The sequence below is a fragment of the Melopsittacus undulatus genome, chromosome Z (assembly GCF_012275295.1).
Source record: "Melopsittacus undulatus isolate bMelUnd1 chromosome Z, bMelUnd1.mat.Z, whole genome shotgun sequence".
NCBI lineage: Eukaryota > Metazoa > Chordata > Aves > Psittaciformes > Psittaculidae > Melopsittacus > Melopsittacus undulatus.
The window spans coordinates 79802305-79819158 of NC_047557.1; the positions used below are offsets into that span (position 1 = coordinate 79802305).

At 37.9% G+C, this 16854-nt stretch overlaps 1 protein-coding gene across 5 annotated transcripts in view; it reads right to left on the reverse strand.

The window, feature by feature from the left end:
- Window positions 1-16854, reverse strand: part of SKIC3 (SKI3 subunit of superkiller complex) — a 49927-nt gene that overhangs the window by 1053 nt on the left and 32020 nt on the right. For all 5 annotated transcript variants that reach the window (XM_031046183.2, XM_031046184.2, XM_031046185.2 and 2 more), the window contains 12 exons: window positions 16437-16561; window positions 15505-15628; window positions 13062-13280; window positions 12190-12262; window positions 11402-11455; window positions 11184-11295; window positions 10151-10279; window positions 9412-9533; window positions 7473-7631; window positions 4801-4953; window positions 2979-3109; window positions 1271-1394 (listed from right to left, as the gene is read on the reverse strand). In XM_031046183.2, coding sequence (XP_030902043.2) covers window positions 1271-1394; window positions 2979-3109; window positions 4801-4953; window positions 7473-7631; window positions 9412-9533; window positions 10151-10279; window positions 11184-11295; window positions 11402-11455; window positions 12190-12262; window positions 13062-13280; window positions 15505-15628; window positions 16437-16561 — 1525 coding nt within the window. The remainder of the gene's footprint in view (window positions 1-1270; window positions 1395-2978; window positions 3110-4800; window positions 4954-7472; window positions 7632-9411; window positions 9534-10150; window positions 10280-11183; window positions 11296-11401; window positions 11456-12189; window positions 12263-13061; window positions 13281-15504; window positions 15629-16436; window positions 16562-16854) is intronic.

A 16854-nucleotide genomic window follows, 5' to 3' on the forward strand; every position in this document is an offset into this window, starting at 1 on the left:
AAACCGGTTGTCACTTGCAATGCACAACAACCACATCATCTGTTACTTGAGGCTGAGACCAACTTTGACAAGTTACCTGCTGGCAATGAAAAGAGCAGAGTCAGGTGACACCTGTCTCCCTGCTGACATATACTTGCCTCTTGCTATACACTTGCTCTTGATTTTGTCTGTATAAATCTCAGTTTGCCAAACAGGAGCATTCTCTGCAGCAATTAAAACTGCCAAAGTACCTTTCTGCCTCCTCCATTTTGATTTAACCTTACTTGGTTTATTTTTACACATCCCCTCTTTGCTGCTTTTCTACTCGTTAAAAAAAGCTCCTATGACAGCCTAATGTGCATAAGCTTCTGGCACTTCTCTTGTAATCCAATCACATTATACACATTAAAAAGGAAAACCACCAAGTAAAATCAAGCAAATCTTTAGCCATTACTGTTATTGCACTAATTGGTAGGGAGTACAGATGATTTTGCAGAAGCAAATGCAGTGAGATCATATCAGGATCATCTGCACTCATTAATTCTTTTTTATGAATCCCTGTGTATGCATTGATTTTTATGAACTCTGAGCCTACTCCCTCCAAACGTATTTTGTTACAGATTCATAGTTTCACTAGGAACTGTTGTTAATCTGGGCAAAAGAGCTCACTGTGCCAGTGGCAGCAGTGAGGATATTAGCAGGATGACTGCAGAGTGTGATTAGCAAAGTGATTCTAATTACAAGCCCAAATGAACCACCACATCACATGAAAGACCTGTGTGCATTTGTGAAGTATTGTCAACAGAAACTAATGAACCATTAACTATGTGCTGAAAATAATGCACCATTAGAGATATAATAAAAATCTTCAGTACAGAACGTACAGCACACCACTGTTCAGTTTTTTTAAGACAAGGATGCCACATTGTTCAAGCCAGGCTTGAGGGAACTACTATTTTTTAGTGCATTAATATGTTCTAGTAAAATTCTGATAAAAAGGTCCTTGTGTCTACCAACAAGCCACTAGTAGAATTTTTGCCAGTCTGGATTAGAGATTTTACTGTTTGTTTTCTGTTAGTATTGCATGGAGGATTGGAAGACTTTCAAACAAGCTGGTTGCAGTTTGAAAATTAAGGTATGTTTTGTCGGCATGGAAACCTCAAACATTGCAGGCTCCAGAGCAGGTGAGCCAGCACCTCCCTGCTTCCCTCTACCCACTTCCAAGTTGTGAGCACAATATTCAGTGTAAATAGACTGAATTTCTGTATAAAACGGACTGCAACAGACTTACATCTATTAATGCTTGATCAGCTTTGGCATAAAGATGTTGCAGGAGGTACCAGCGTGCCACTGACACCATGGTTTCTGGATTCCCAGGCTGATAAACCACTCTCTCCAACATTCGACGAGTCTCCCTAGAAGCAAAACCAAAACGTAAACTAAATCAAATCATCATTGACTAGTTACTTACATGTAACATATCAGTATCACAGAGCAAGCAACAGCAACCAGGAGTAATACAAAGGAAGGTCCTTCTACCATATGATAAAGTGGTTCCTTTGTTTCCTTTGTAGTTGCATTTAGAATGTTAAGGAATACTGCAACCATTGTTATGCTTAATAAATGACACTCAAATTAGTGCATTAACTAGCATGTAATGCAAATTAGGTTGACACAGCAGATTTTATGACTGCTACTACAACACAATAAACATCTCGCTATGAGTTAACTCAGCCACAATCTCTGATTTCAGTATGTCATCTGCTCAGCAAGTATTGCAGGTATTCTAATAACAGCTGTGAAATAAGTCTGTTGGAAGACAGTGCACCTGAGAGAAGCAGGTACTACAACAGGTCTTAATAATACAAATATAATTTCATATTATACACACACACATTTAATCTAGGCACTTGGAAAAAGTACTGCTGTTCCTGCCAACACAGAGGCAAGACGTGAAATTGCAGAGAAAGAAACTGGAATAGACTACTACACACAGACTAAAATTCTATTTGGCTGATACTACCTTCCAAGACTGCCATCTTATACCTAACCAAGACAGTTTCAAATTTACTGTGTCATTAGAAATGAGGTAAAAACTAGCAATTAAGTTTAGGGATTATCATACCCATTCACTGGTGCTCCGTCAGTTTTGGCTTTCATTTTAAGAATTCTGTCCTTTATAACCAATGTGATTTCCCAGTACACTGTGATTTAACACAGGCTGTTGAGAGGTTGCATCTGGGGTTTCTTTTGTTATTTGTACTTTCGGTTAATTTCTGTTTCAGGATTTTGGAACACGTAGGCAGATCAACTAGAGCTTGTGATATACCTTACTATTCACATAAGTTAATACTGGAAATTGTACTAAGACTTATTTTAATTGATTAAACATTTTCAGCCCAATTTTGTTATTATCATCAACCACCACAATCACCTTGGTCTGCCTGCTACCCTTCTCAAAAGCCCACACAGAAAATAAGCCAGTTTGCCTCAAAAGTATAAGACTTCCAAGCCCTCCTCTCAATCTTCCTCCACTTCCTCAAAAAGCCACGATGAGCACCTCGCTGTTCAGGAATGAACAGAAGCTTTGGACTATAAGGCCAATTTAGGATCAAAATTAATCTCAGCAGTAGATGTGGTAGTGATATCTGTTTTCACTGTGCTATTTAACATGACCTTTAAGAATGTATAGACTTCCTGATTAATTTATTTAGGTAACATGCTATTAAAATAAAAGTTGCCTTACAGATCTTTTTTTTCCCCTTAGTTTGAAGGTCATAGACTTGGGTTTTTTTAACAAAAGGAGCAAGATCTTGCTGCTTTCTGCTCCCCACGTTACTAATAACTCCTCCCTTACTTCTCCCTTTTAACTACCAAACAGCTTGAAGAACTAATTCCTGTTTTAATTTTTCTTTCAGTTCTTGGAGGTAGATATGGGGATAATGACTGTGCCTTGTGCAGGCAGTGTGTTCCATTTAAACATAACAGATCATGCATACCTTGCTCCCATTTTGCGATTATATTGCAGCAGTGCTTGTAGGAGAGCTGCCAGGGGACAAGAAGTAAGTTTCAAAGCTTCAGTTGTTGCCTCCTGAACCAAGGATGGCCAGTGCTCATCTGAGACATTAGCCTATGATAAAAGAAAAAAAAGAAGGAAGGGCTTTATTGTAGTGAGCAGTTTAAATCAGTTCTTGTTTGCAGCTCTTTCAAGAGCAGGTTTAATTCAAGCTGAGGTATATGAAGTATTTTGCAGATTAGAAAGATATTCCTTTAAAACAAAAAGACGAGTGTTTAGAGGAGCCTGAAAAAGTCATGTTAAATATTCTAGGTCCAACCTTGCCAACATTCCACTTGCTTGGTCTTTTTTTTTTTTCATACATGCTTTAGTAATGCCTGTTTTAACCACAATCCCTTGTTTGCCCTTCATCTTGTAGATCTTCATCCTATGTACAAGACTAGTCTAGAACATAGAATTTTTCCCCTGAAGTGACACCATATTTTACCAGAAGTAAAAGCCAACTACAAGATGGCAATTATCTAATATATATCTAATATCTAGATATCTAATAGAACAAATCCCTGTATTTTTTGCCTCCAGAAAAATCTTATTATCCCCTATTGTGTCTGGATAGCATTCAAACTGCTGTACTTGAAGGGGTGCCTGAGTTTTCATTTGGACAGATAACTGGGAGACAAGCAATTATCAGCCACAGAACTTTCTGAGCACGGTTTTCCCCAGGCTTTTGCACATTTCATTAAGCCAGTCCAGATTAGAGAGGCTGAAAAGAAACCCACTCACCAGCTACTCTGCTCATGTGAGAAACAGAGATGAGATAATCAGATTCTTATCTTGTACATTCTCAGGCTGAATTCAGGCCAGCACTTAAAGAAGTAGCATTAAGTTACAAGGTACCTTGTTACCTTTGGAGACATTTAAGAGCTATAGGAAACAGGGACCAGATCACTAAAACACAGACAGAAGAATCATAGGAGGATAAATCCAGTCACTTGACAAATTCTGCCTTTCGAAGCATATGGCTTCTGAGAAAGACTTGCCTACACTAAGGGGGACTGTCTCTTCTCACCACGATCAACATCTTTGCAGCTTTATCCTTGGAAAAACTGACTGCCTTTTATTTTATAAGCACTCAGATATATGGAGTTTCTTTGCCTGATTTTGATTATTGCTGTTAGCTTGATCACCTGTTAAAATACATGGAAAAGGATTGGCGACGATCACAGCAATAATGAAGTCTGATACTGCACTTCAAGTTTCTAGAATGACTATGCTTAAAGAGACTAGACACTTGCCAAGAACTGATGTTCACCTGGCCCCTTGGCGCAAGGAGTAGAAAAGTTTTCTTTATACTACAAGGTAGACTTCCCTTAAGATTGTGTTTATACTTAAAGGCAAGGCACCATAGGTAGAAATGACCATACAGCATGAAGGTATATGAAACTTGACTGAAGTCTCCAAGCAACAGTAGAGTGAAAATGTTTCCTAAGGCACTTGTCTAAACAAGAGAATAGAGACTTGAATGGGAGCATCAGTTTGGATGGTCAAGCTGATCTGTTATTATAGAAATAAGCCTTATTGAGCAAGTTAGCTTTTTACATACGTTTCTATGTGATTGTTTCATAGCAACATCCCTTTGCAAGAGATATTTTAGAACAGTGCACTGCCCCTTGCAGTCTTATTTTATCCCCCACTTGTCATTCATAAAATGCAAAGTCAATTAAACAGGGGCTTCATTTTAAAGAAGCCCTGCATCCCATAAACTCCTGTTAAATCATGCAGTTACACAATTTTGATTATCCTACCATGCAGACTTCCAGTGCGAGCATAGCTAGCCTGAGCAGACTGGACAACTTCCCACTCCAGCTGCCCTGCTGTGATGCCAACTGCAGACTCCTTCTGTAACACATCTCTGCTCCAACCATCATTCGCTGAGACTGATACACATTTGCCAGCCACTGAAAATAATCCAACAGAATCAGTTCTGGAGGCATGAAAACATATATCCATTAGGTAATATAACTTAATTAATTTATGAGAGTACCACAGCATGTTATCAGCTAAAACACCACCACACATCCAGCCCTCATTTCAACATCACACTGTGCACTGTCCTGTAGTGAAATGTAGTCTGCTGCAGAGCTGGCAGCACACCTCACTACAGTAACTTATTTTGGAGTTCCCTAGACCATTCACAGGCATGGTAGGTTTTCCCAGCCCATATGAGTAATGCCAGGAACATGAAAGACATTAAAATGTGAGCCTGAGCTCAGATGATGGGGCTACAAGCCTTCCAACCCAGCTCTGGAGGGGCAAAGGAAGCAGACACCAGGATCTTTGTAGAGTTCATGTCCTGGCTGCCTGCTCTGCCAGCACAGGATGTCCTGATTTCCTCATGAAGAGAAAAAAAGGATTCTAACTCCTCCCTGTTTAAATCTGTAGTCATGTCACATTTTTTTGAAGCAGATGTCATCACAAGTTCGCGAATCCCTGACGTGCACATGGTATCCATCAAGATGTGCAAGCCATGTTTAGAAATATTATTTGCTGGATCACCAATCAAAACAATTTCTTATTAGAAAAACAATTCCCTTGTTCTTAAGCAAAGGTGCTTACATTTTTGCTAGCTAAAGACTCTCTGGTGTTAGAATGGGCAAAATTCATAACCCTTTCTGATGTATAAAAGTGATTTACCATTAAGAAGAGACACACTTGAAAGTATTGATTAGCACTAGTACACTTACAAAGCTGCAGGACTGCTTTGTAAAGTAACACATCCATTCATGTGCAGTAAAAAAAGCTTTCTTTGGTGTTTGCTCTTTGCAGCTGAAGTTTTCTAACACTCAAAATGCGAAGGAGAAAAGAACCCTTGTGAAAGGCACAATTGCAGCTCTGCCAAACCAGTTTTCTCTGTCTTCCTGGTAAGCCACAGTATAAAAAAGTACAACAGACATAAGAACAGTAGTTCAGCAGCACTCCTAAATCATGCAAAACAACTATTTAGACAAAAGCCAAAAGTTAAGCAAAAATAAAAGTTAAAGGCCCCTCTAACTTAGTAAAGCTATAAGCATTGCAATAGATACTTTAAGTAAAACAGAACATTTATGAAACCCTTAGGAAGCCTAGAGCCAGAAAACATAAAAGCATAGATTTATCTGTTAGGAACAGAGGTAGCAGCCAGGCTTTCCCAGAATGCTATCCAATCCTAAGAAATATCTTCTTTAACTGAAGACTGAAAAGATCTTCCTCAGAGGCATCTTATGTGTGGCCTGTATTAAAAAAACCCCAAACACAAAAATAAAACAAACCTTCCACTGTTTGCTTATTCCCCCTGCTTGTAAACAAGATGACACTTGGCTATGCAAGAGATGCTTGAACAAGTTATATAAACCCTAATTCCATTTTCAAGACATAATACTAAAATAGAGAATACAATCATGTCTTGCATGCTCCCATACTTTGCAAATCCACTCTGAATGATTTTTGCAGTTCAGAAAGATGAAGTCTCACAAATCAAACATGTCCAAAAAGCACCACAAATGATTCTCCAGTGTTCCAGAAGGGATCTGCAGCCTTGTAATGTGTGAAATGGAGATCTCTACAGCAGCCTTGCCCTGATCCTTTAAGACTGAAATCAACTTCAGAGAATCTTACCACATACAGGTATTTATTTGCTCAACCGGCAGAGGGAGCACCATAAACCCCGCCAACTACATAAAGGACTAAAAGTACATGGGATTTTTCTAAGCAATGTGCTGCTAAATATTGGTAAGGATAGTAACTGTAATTAAGAGCAACGGTTAGGAAATAAATAAATACATATGCTGCATCACCAGAAAGATCTCTTGGCATGTGTGAGACAGACTTCTCAGATTGTCTCACAGAAAAGCATATGAAGTTAGTTATAGCACCTTCATATTAGCTAAAAATGATCACTTGTAGTGCCATGGAGGAGAGCAAGGGAACATTGTTACTGGGAGTGATTTCTCTTCCCTGCAGACTCAACCTACTCAAACAAATGGTGACACCTGATGTCAGAAGATTATGGAGTAATTATTAAGTAAGTCTTTTTGACTTACTTAGGTTTTCAGATGCTGAATAAGGAATTGTATATTACTATACTAGGAAACCATTTACTTCCACCTATTCTTATGGGTTATGAAACATTTCATGGGTTTTTGCTCACATACCAAGTCACAGGTCCCTAAAGACACAGGTACCAGGGGTTTATCTCAAGTTTTTAATTCTGTTGCCTTTCAGTCTGCTGCTTCTTAAAAATGGTTGTTAGTATTTCAGCTATTAAAGAAAGTTAACATAATGTTACACCTTTAAAATTAACTGAATATGAACTGTTCTTTTTCTGTCACTGGCTGTTGCCGGACAAATAAAGCAAATAGTGAAACAAACTCTCACCCGTTTGTCATGCATACTCTGCTGAGAGCAGCACACCAAAGTCAGGGAGAGGATCCACACTTACTTGCCAGGCTGCAATTGAAGTTGAACTGGTCATGACTGTCTTGCGAAGCTCCGCCAGGATGTTGTCTGGAAGTTCTTTGTGAGACTGCAACAGCTGCTTACACTGAATTTGTCTCAAAAGTAAAAACAAAGCTGTGTGCTCAGGGCAGCTTTTTAAACCCTAAAACCAAAACAAGGCTCAACATAATATAGAATTATGATTTCCAAACAACAGAAGATATTTTGATTTTTCCATTTTGGTCTTTACAGCATACAGCATTGAAAGCATGCTCAGGATGCTTGCAACACGGCATTTTCCTCCTACTCTGCACAAAGGACTGTTATAGGAATTGACACATGAAAATAGGTAACATTATTCTCTCCTCAAAATACATCAGAAGTACATCCTAATTTTTGTATGTGTCCTATCCTTAGAGGTTTCTGAAAAAAAGGTAAATGGCAGACCTCTACTTCTCCTTTTGTTTCATAATCATTACAAGTTTCGGGCTAATGGAGGCAAAACCCTGTCCTGTGGCTAAAATGACCTTGAGTATGTTCCAAGCAATTTTAATTCTCCCAGCTAAGGTGCTTTATTCTTACTGGAACAGAAGCACTTTACTAAACATTTCCTGTTCAATAACAGCAGACACCCATCGAGTATTTTTTAGAATACATGTACAAAAAAAGACAGAAAACTAGCCATCTTTGCTTCATCCTTTTCAGGTGAAGCATGTGAAGTTTTTGCAAGTCAGAATTCCTGTTATTTTACCTGTTTAAATCACAGTATTTCCAAGAATTTTAATGCAAACCAGATCTGTTCTAAGAAACAATACCTGCACTTTTCACACATTTTTTTAAACAAAATACACTGTCTGTGAGTCCTTAGCAAGCTCCTGCTTGTGAAGGACATGTAGACATGAAAATACTTTCAGAAACACGACAGAAGTTGCTATTTGTTCTTCCCCCATAAACAAGTGTGGAATCATGCTGCCTATCTCAAAGAGAACAACTCCAGTGCCTGACTCATCATCCCCAGTTATACCGCTTTGTGAGAATCCTTGAGGTCAAAAATGTTTGTAAGCGTTTGTGGTACCAGAGAATGTTACTCTTGTTTCTTCACAAATTGCAGGCACTGACTGTCCTCTTCCCAAGCTATTTAATTAACCAAACCCATCATAACCTTCCCCCATACTCAGATACCAACTTGTATCTGGTGAGTAGAGATGCTGGCTAGAAGAGGAAAATACCACCTCACCAAGCAAACAGGCAGGAAATAACTTCCCGTTAGAGAATCAGCATGTTCACTGAATCTGTTGGTGGAGGGGGGGAGGGTTGGTGTTTTAACTTCCTTCATTGTTTATACAGAAATCCCATAAGCAAAAGGCACATTTGCACAGATTAGTCATTTTTCATCATGAAAGTCAGGGATGTGTGCTGCCTAGTCCAATTGGGTTTCTGCTTATCTTCTGCCAAGTCTTTGGTTCATGAACATATGAAATACACACTTGAGGCTTATTTTGCATCCAATCCCCTTCCCTAACTGGTTGCCTCAAGATTATTCTTTTCAATAATTAAACTTGCAGCATCCACTTGTGGTTCTGAAATGGAGTACCAACACAACAGAGCACGAGACAGGTAAGTCCCCTCTGCAAGTCCCCCACCTGGTCTTCTTGCCTTGAGTTTCTGTAATGTTTTGCTTAATACTAGCTTAACGAATAAAGGTGGCAAGGGCAGACATAGTTTTGCAATGTCATACACTGCTTGTTTCAACTAACAACACAGTTTTAGTGCAAACAGATTAAGTATCTTGGGGAGGGGGAGAAAGTGGCAACAACTAGGGCATCTTGTAGGTCTGACGGAACAGATAGTTGCTAATCCAAATAGTACCCTTTTGTAAAATGAACACAAATCATTATTTCTATACACCTTCAACATAATCTGCCAGTTGCATACCATCATACCTTGGTACAAAGGGCTTCAGCTTCTGAGAGTTTACCAGTGTCCTCCAGACTGGTAATAGCTTGACACAGACACCAGTCTTCAAGAGTCTGGACGTAATGACGTGGAAGGTTATTTTTTCCAGCTGTAAATACAGATAAAATGCTTAACCAGATTACTGTATATGCTGTAGTTCTACACCATGTACCATGCTCTAGATGTGGTAAGGGAGAACTTTAGGAGTGTTAACCTGATGTGGTTTTCTTTATCAGTAGCAACATTAAGAAACGGTAACATTTAAAGCAAGAGAAGGGAAAAAAGAATATACCATTCGAGCTAATGGTCTGAGAACAACCAACCAAATATGGAATTTTAATTCTGGTTTTGAAAAAACTACAGATGTTGAGCATGACTGAGGCTGAGGTTATCCCTCTATTGGAAAAGTTACAGAACTCAGGAGTACTTTAGCCTTTCCTTGCATGGAGCATAACTGTTCTATAAGACACCCACCCATCCATTTTGCCATCACAGTTCAGTACTAATATTTTTAAACAGCATTTGAGGCTTTGGAGGAGAAAGCAAGCCTCAATTAGAAAATTAACCTTAGCTGTGCCTTAGGATTTAGCACTTTTATACAATAAAATAACTATAGCTCAAACTATTATTGAGCTTGCAAGATTCCAAAATTCAGAAGGATACTGCAAGCTTAGAACATTTCAATTATATTTTACTTTTTTAAACTAGAAAACTTGTATAGCTTACTTTTGGCTGAAACTCTAGATACAAGTGTCATCTCTAGATCCATTCGCTTTGGCTGAGTGTTGTTTAGACAGACAATGGTGTTTTCAGCATGACAGGCTGCCATGAGCACTGCCCAGCCAGCAGGATTATCTAGAAAAGAATGGTTAAAGGCAGCTCAGGCCCATTCTAAATATACTGTTAGTTAATTTAGAAAGGTCTTTACCATTCCCATTTATGCCAGCTAACACCAGTGTCAGCTTTACCCTGACCGACCCCCAGGAAGAGCAACTATGATTGGGAGAGCAGTCTGTCCTGAAGTGGACAGAGCTCAGCTAAGGATGATAAATTGCCATCCCAAAGATAATGAATTTTGCCAGCAAAATGATACAAAGCTTGAAGATCTAACAAAGTAAAATGTGAAGTATACTGGTTTTCAATCACAGTCAGTCTTGTAGCCTGTAGGAAGATTACTGAAATTTTTAACTCACAGCTACACTGACACATCAGATCAAAATTACAGTAGAAAAAATAATGTTCTGGTATTTCACTGTCAAGACAAATTAGCACTTGAAAACACCACTATAGTCACACTTCATACATTTAATGAAGATCACCATTTCACAATAGGAGAACAGTTGCCTCTAGTTCATAACCAGCATGCTGCAAGAGAACATTTCCAATTCAAATTCTCAAGATGGCTGAATAAATCTCTCCTGCTTGATGCAGCATACAGACTGAGGGAACATGCATTTTTCTTTTTTGTATGATATACTAAATAATAATTACCTCTTCTCCTGCTGAGGGATTAATAAATTGCCCTTGTCTTCAGAAAAAGCTTTAGAACTCTGCAGTTTTTCTCTTGTCTGGTTTAATTCCCCATGTCTGAACTCAGAATGACATTTAAAATTTCAACTCTAAGCATTCTGCCCAAATCATTCCTGGATAACCCATGTCAAAACAACCCAAAGAAAGTAGATTTTTTATTAGCATAATAATTTTGTTTCTGATGGATAGAAAAATAAAAATCACTACTGTGTTTGAGAACAAGAATAACCTGGATACAGGTGGATTGCCTTCTGAATATTTTTCAGAGGATTGTTTTTCTCATCTTCTAACATGTGACGTCCTGCTGCCAGCTGATTAACTGCTATGCTCACCAGGACTTCCTGTAAAACAGAACATAAATGTGACTTAACACTGTAAGTGATCAAATGGAATTAAATTTAGGATTGTTTATGGAACTATAAAGTCTGCATTTTAAGAAAGCCAAACCTTTGCACGGTTTACATCAAGTGTATGTGCAACATTTCCTGCCACAGCTCCCCCCTGCAAGATCAGAAAAAAATAATTAACTTGGTTATATGACTGATTAAAAGCTTTTATACAAAACATAATGCCAAGATCTTTTTATCTTTGTTAATCAGAAGCACAAAGTCTGCCTAATGAGATCTTCTCCTTGGCTACAGCACGATCTCCCTCTATAAAGAATTAGGAAAAGACGATCAAGATTAGAGTTTAATCACATGTTATGCTTATAATTTTAGCCCCATATAGATAGGGAGCTGTTTTCAGGGGCTATTTCTATTTACATAATGGACATAAATTAAGACAAAGAGTATTTATTCGGAGAATAACTAGTAATAAGCACAAAAGTCGCAAGGAAATACTGGCTAGCGTGAGAAGTGAAATTGACTAGATTAACCAAATTGAACATAGGTAAATCCTAATATATATTTATAGAGAAAAATACATAATGCATAAAACTAAAGAAAAAAAAAAACCATACACAGCAGAGCCTTTTCTTCTTGGACTATTTCTACAGATCTTTTTATTCCAAAAAGAAAAAGGATCACTACCTCATGAAAGATGCAAATACCTGAGTATGTGGCTTCAGTATGTACCTGTGCATTGCTCCGTATATGCTTGTGTACGAAAGCTTTAAGTTTTCATATTAACTAGTGCATGTCCATGTACTGAAGGGTGGGTTTTTTCCAGTTAAGAAATAACACAAGACTTCTCGGTATGTGAACAACACACATGTATTACGACAATGCACTTACTTTTGCCTTTTGTGGCACATACAGTGGAACCAGCCGAGACAGAAGAGACCAGAGGGCTGGATTATCAGGGTTACTGGGAAAAGAACAATGGCATTAGACTTCATGGTTTAGCTATGAACCTTGTCTTCCATAAGTCAGTATGCAGTTGCTATAATTCCCAAATGGATCTTGTTCTATTAAGAAAACAATCTGCTATAGCTGAAAATAGACACGGATAGTAATTTAAAGTAAACAACACAACACTGAAGTACATTTCTGGTTAAAGAAATGAAATGTACAATATGCATATCAACATTCACAGGAAGAAAACAACTTCAGGGCTGAGTGTCTTATTCTCATAGCATGAAGGACAATGAATTTTAATTGCAGTTTGAGAAAAAAAGATTGCATAAAGAAGAGTTTCTGAAAACACTTGGAGGCTGAGATTTGTCTTACTTTAAGGCACTGAATAAAGTTCCCCCTTTCCAGAATTCATCTAAACACAGACATTTAGCAAACAGAATCATCAACTTCAGAGGCTGTTTACTATTATATAAAAGCCCCTGAGACTTTTCTTGGCTGAAGTTTCTGCTACATGTGATAAAAAAATGCTTGCACAGAACAGTACACTGATCTAGCTGCTAAAGAAGTCACCAAAACAAAACCAGAAAACCTGTGAAAGAAAGCCATGAAACTTTTGCGATTTGATCCCATAAATCAGAAAGCAAGCTTCTGGCAGCTGATGCTGGTATTCTCACCTTCAGTGAGAACACTGTTTGAAAATAATTTTTTTTTTTTGAAGAATCCTCTAATGGAACAAAGATTTGCTTACTGTTCAATATAATCAAGACAATGTATTTACATGGGAATCCAAAGAAAGACAAAAGACATACCCGTGTATTGCTTTGGAGATTTCTCTCTGGACCCCCACATTTCTGCCTTGCAACGCATAAACAGCAGATGCAATAAGACACCTCTCATAGATCTTATCTTTTCCTTTTCCATGTTTCAGTAATTCTTTCAGGGCTGCTGTTGCAAGTGTAACATCCTCCTTTACAAGTCCTAGTGTGCATAAAGCCATGAGACTTTCCATACTAGGTACCTTTAACGAGCTGTTGAATCACAGAGAGGGGAAGAGACACTATTTTTGAGCATACATTAAACTTACTGTTAACATTAGTGTACTTGTTACTTTTGAGTCCTCCTGCTGCTGTGTCTTGTGTATGGTGTACAGAAGTAACAACCTGTCACTGTTGGATCACAGATCAAGCTAGATCAGTATCCTTGAGGTCTCAGGATATGGAAAACAGCAGTGGTTGCATGCCATTTCAGCACCCAAGCTTATCACATGCAACTACTTGGCAAGACTGACACTTCAAGTGTCCTTCAGCAGCAGCCACAAAATGAATAGTAAGAGAATCTGTGTAACACTGACAATGATTTTCTTTTCTTGAGGACATTTCTACTTCTAACTAGTATCTCACCTGCACTGTAGTTTACTTATTTACAGCTGCTGCACGGAAATACTCTGAGAACAGGGATCTTCTCAGAAATTGTCTTGTTTACATCAAGATTTGCTCCAACATAAGGTAGTTTGACCATGCTTTTCACCATCTACTAGTTCCAGTACCCCCATGAGTTGCACTGTTCTATTCATTTAGAGAGGCAATTTAACCTTGTATAAGTAGTATGCTAGGCATTACTGGAGACTTACTAGATACAGTCAATTATTTTTTTCAGCTACTTTTTGTAGTATAGGTAGAGAATTCTTAAGTTAATCCTCTGATCTTCAGATCTGGTGAAAACAACAAGCTCAGCACAAACAACCAAATCAACGCCCTTAACTGATGTACAAGGTGAAGGTATTCTTACAGTAAAGGCAATACAAACTGAATGGAGGCAAATAACAAAACAGTGTGTGGCAACAGTAATATGGAGTTACTTCACTGTAATGCTCTAAACATAATCACAGACTGAAATGCTGCTTACTTTCACTTATCCAGTGACTACAGGCTTCTAATCAAGCCTTACTGATTATTATTTCTTCCTTCAGAAGAGACAAGAATGTAAACTTGCAATTTCATACTTTATTTTCAGTCCCTAGCAAGAAAAATTTGTAAATGCTGCTAAATATAAATAGCCAGCACTGTTATCTGGTGCAAAGGCACTGCTTTTTGACAAGTAAGAAGTGAAATTCTACCATATTAGCTATAAAGACATACTCACTGCTAAAAATTTCTGTGACAAGCTAATCATGAGAAAGAAGAAAAACAGCTTCTTGTGTGAGGTCCTAACTCAGGTGCTTTAAGTCATCTAGCTTGAATTCCAGCCAAAAAAGACATCTGTCTATTGGACCAGAATTGACACTTTTGGTAAAACTCACTGTATATCTGTGCAGCACTGTGCATCTAATTCACATTTAGATTCATTCACTGCAGTGTTATTTTCCTTTAATACTTTGTGTTTAAAGAAAAAAAACCCCAAAAAACCACCAAACAAAAAAATCCCCACACAACAAAACTCTCACTGTCAATTTTCATGACAAAAATAGAAATCTGCACTGGTTAATAGGATGTAGGAAATACCAGGTTCCTAGCTAGTTCTAGGTTCTAGCTTACTCAAGATTTACAGTGTACTAAATCATGAATCTTAACTGTTTTGGGAGTCTGCTGGCAAGACTGAGACTGTACAGCTACTACTGGAGCTCTCTTCTGACAGTTGATCCTGACTGAGAGCCTGAGATGTTGGCTTTCAATCCATAACAACCTGAAGACTAACAATGACGCATGGTCTTTTAGCCTCCATAGCTAAGGAAAAAAAAAAAAAAGAAAAAAAAGAAAAAGGACATTCATAACTTAAGTGAACAACTGATACATGTCTGCTTCTTTTCGCGGGGAAGTTACAAGATTGTCCTTGCCTACAATGCTTGGAACGCAATTGTTCTGGAGATTTCTGACTATTTAAACTGATTTTTTTTTCAATTGTCATCTAAATTTCCTTCAGCTAAAGAACAAAAATACTGCCTAGTGCTTAGGACAACTACATATTATCTTAGAAGATAAACCTATTAAGACTACCATTCAAGGACACTAGACATCCAAACTGCCCAGCCCACAAACTCTTTCACTCCATACTGCTTTAAGAATATGGAAGAAGAGATAGGCCATAAAACAGATAAATCACATGAATAAGCTTAAAAGAACACTGCATCCATACCGACTTCTACTAGGCAACACCAAAAAAAAATTAATTTCATATGAGATCTCCCTGAAAGTAAATCTGAGGATTCAGCAGTACTATAAACATCATACATGGATTATTATGCTTTCCACTCACCATTTAAACAGAAGTGTCTTTGCAGCATCCACTTTGTTCTGTTTGTACTCCATTATTGCCAAGGCAGTCAGGATATGTGCTTTATCTTCTTCAGACTCAGCAACAGACAAGGCTTTTTCATAGGCTGGTAAAAATTCAGAATGAATTTTTTTTCAGTATGAGAAAAATTACATTTCTATAAAGCCTCTACACAAAGGCATGATACTAGAACATGGGGCACTTTGGTTTCAGGTTCACTGTATTTTCACACCTCAAATAGAAAAAAGACCAAAAAAAAAGTTGACAAAGACTTTGGAAGTAACAGTATGTTAGAAATGCCAGGGCTGTTAAGAGCCTGGGAGCTGTTTAATATTTATTAAGTGGAAACAGAACTGACAAGCAGTATTAGGATACCCAGCAAACGCCTGAAAAAACACAGTATAGTCATCTGTGACCATTTATTTACAAAATAGTACTTCAGATGGGCACATTTCATCTAAAAAGTAAGAGATACTTAAAATACTAAGCCGACTGTGAGTGCTTACAATTCTGTACTGACAATGCAGTACAAACTTTTGTGAAGTCTCACATCCTAGAAGTACCGAACATGACCATATAGCACTTATATTTATCACTAAAGTGCTCTGAACAACATATTAATCTCCTACTAAGAACTGATTTTTCCAGAAAAGTCATTTCATTTCAGAACAAGGGACGCTTCCCTTTGAATTAAAACACTTGACCAAATGTAGTTTCCTTTTGTACATTTTAGTATTTGTAGCATCCTACTAAACAGCCTATTGATTAAAATAGTCGTGAAATTTGTACTTACGCATTAGAACTGAAAGAGTGAAATAAACTGAACTACAGCTAGGTTGGTCAGACAAAATAAAAAAATAAGGTTGCTCTCAAGAGATCTGTCCCATAATGCTTTGAATTAGGCAGATGCTTACCTTTTATACTTTCTTGTATGAGTCCTTTCTTGAAGTAGGCTAATGCTATCCCTACAATGCCATCAAACTTTGTTAAGGGTATTGATGTATAAACCTCAATGGCCTTATCACACTCACCAAGGGCACTGTAAAAACAAAGACACCAGTATGAAGGATGATGCCAACATCTGCTATAATTCAGAGCAGCTGTCCTTGTAGAAAAGAAGATACGTGTCTACAAGAGTTGTAAGTAGACAACTTACAACCTGCTCAGGAAAGAGCAAGATTAGGAAACAAATGTGCAATATTCCTCCTTCTGTTATAGCAGTTACTCTGTCCAACTCTTCTGCATTAAGAATAACTTACACCAAAAAGTCCTCCCCATCTGCATGACAGATATATCTAAGGATATCACTTAATGGTTAACAACAAAGGAGTG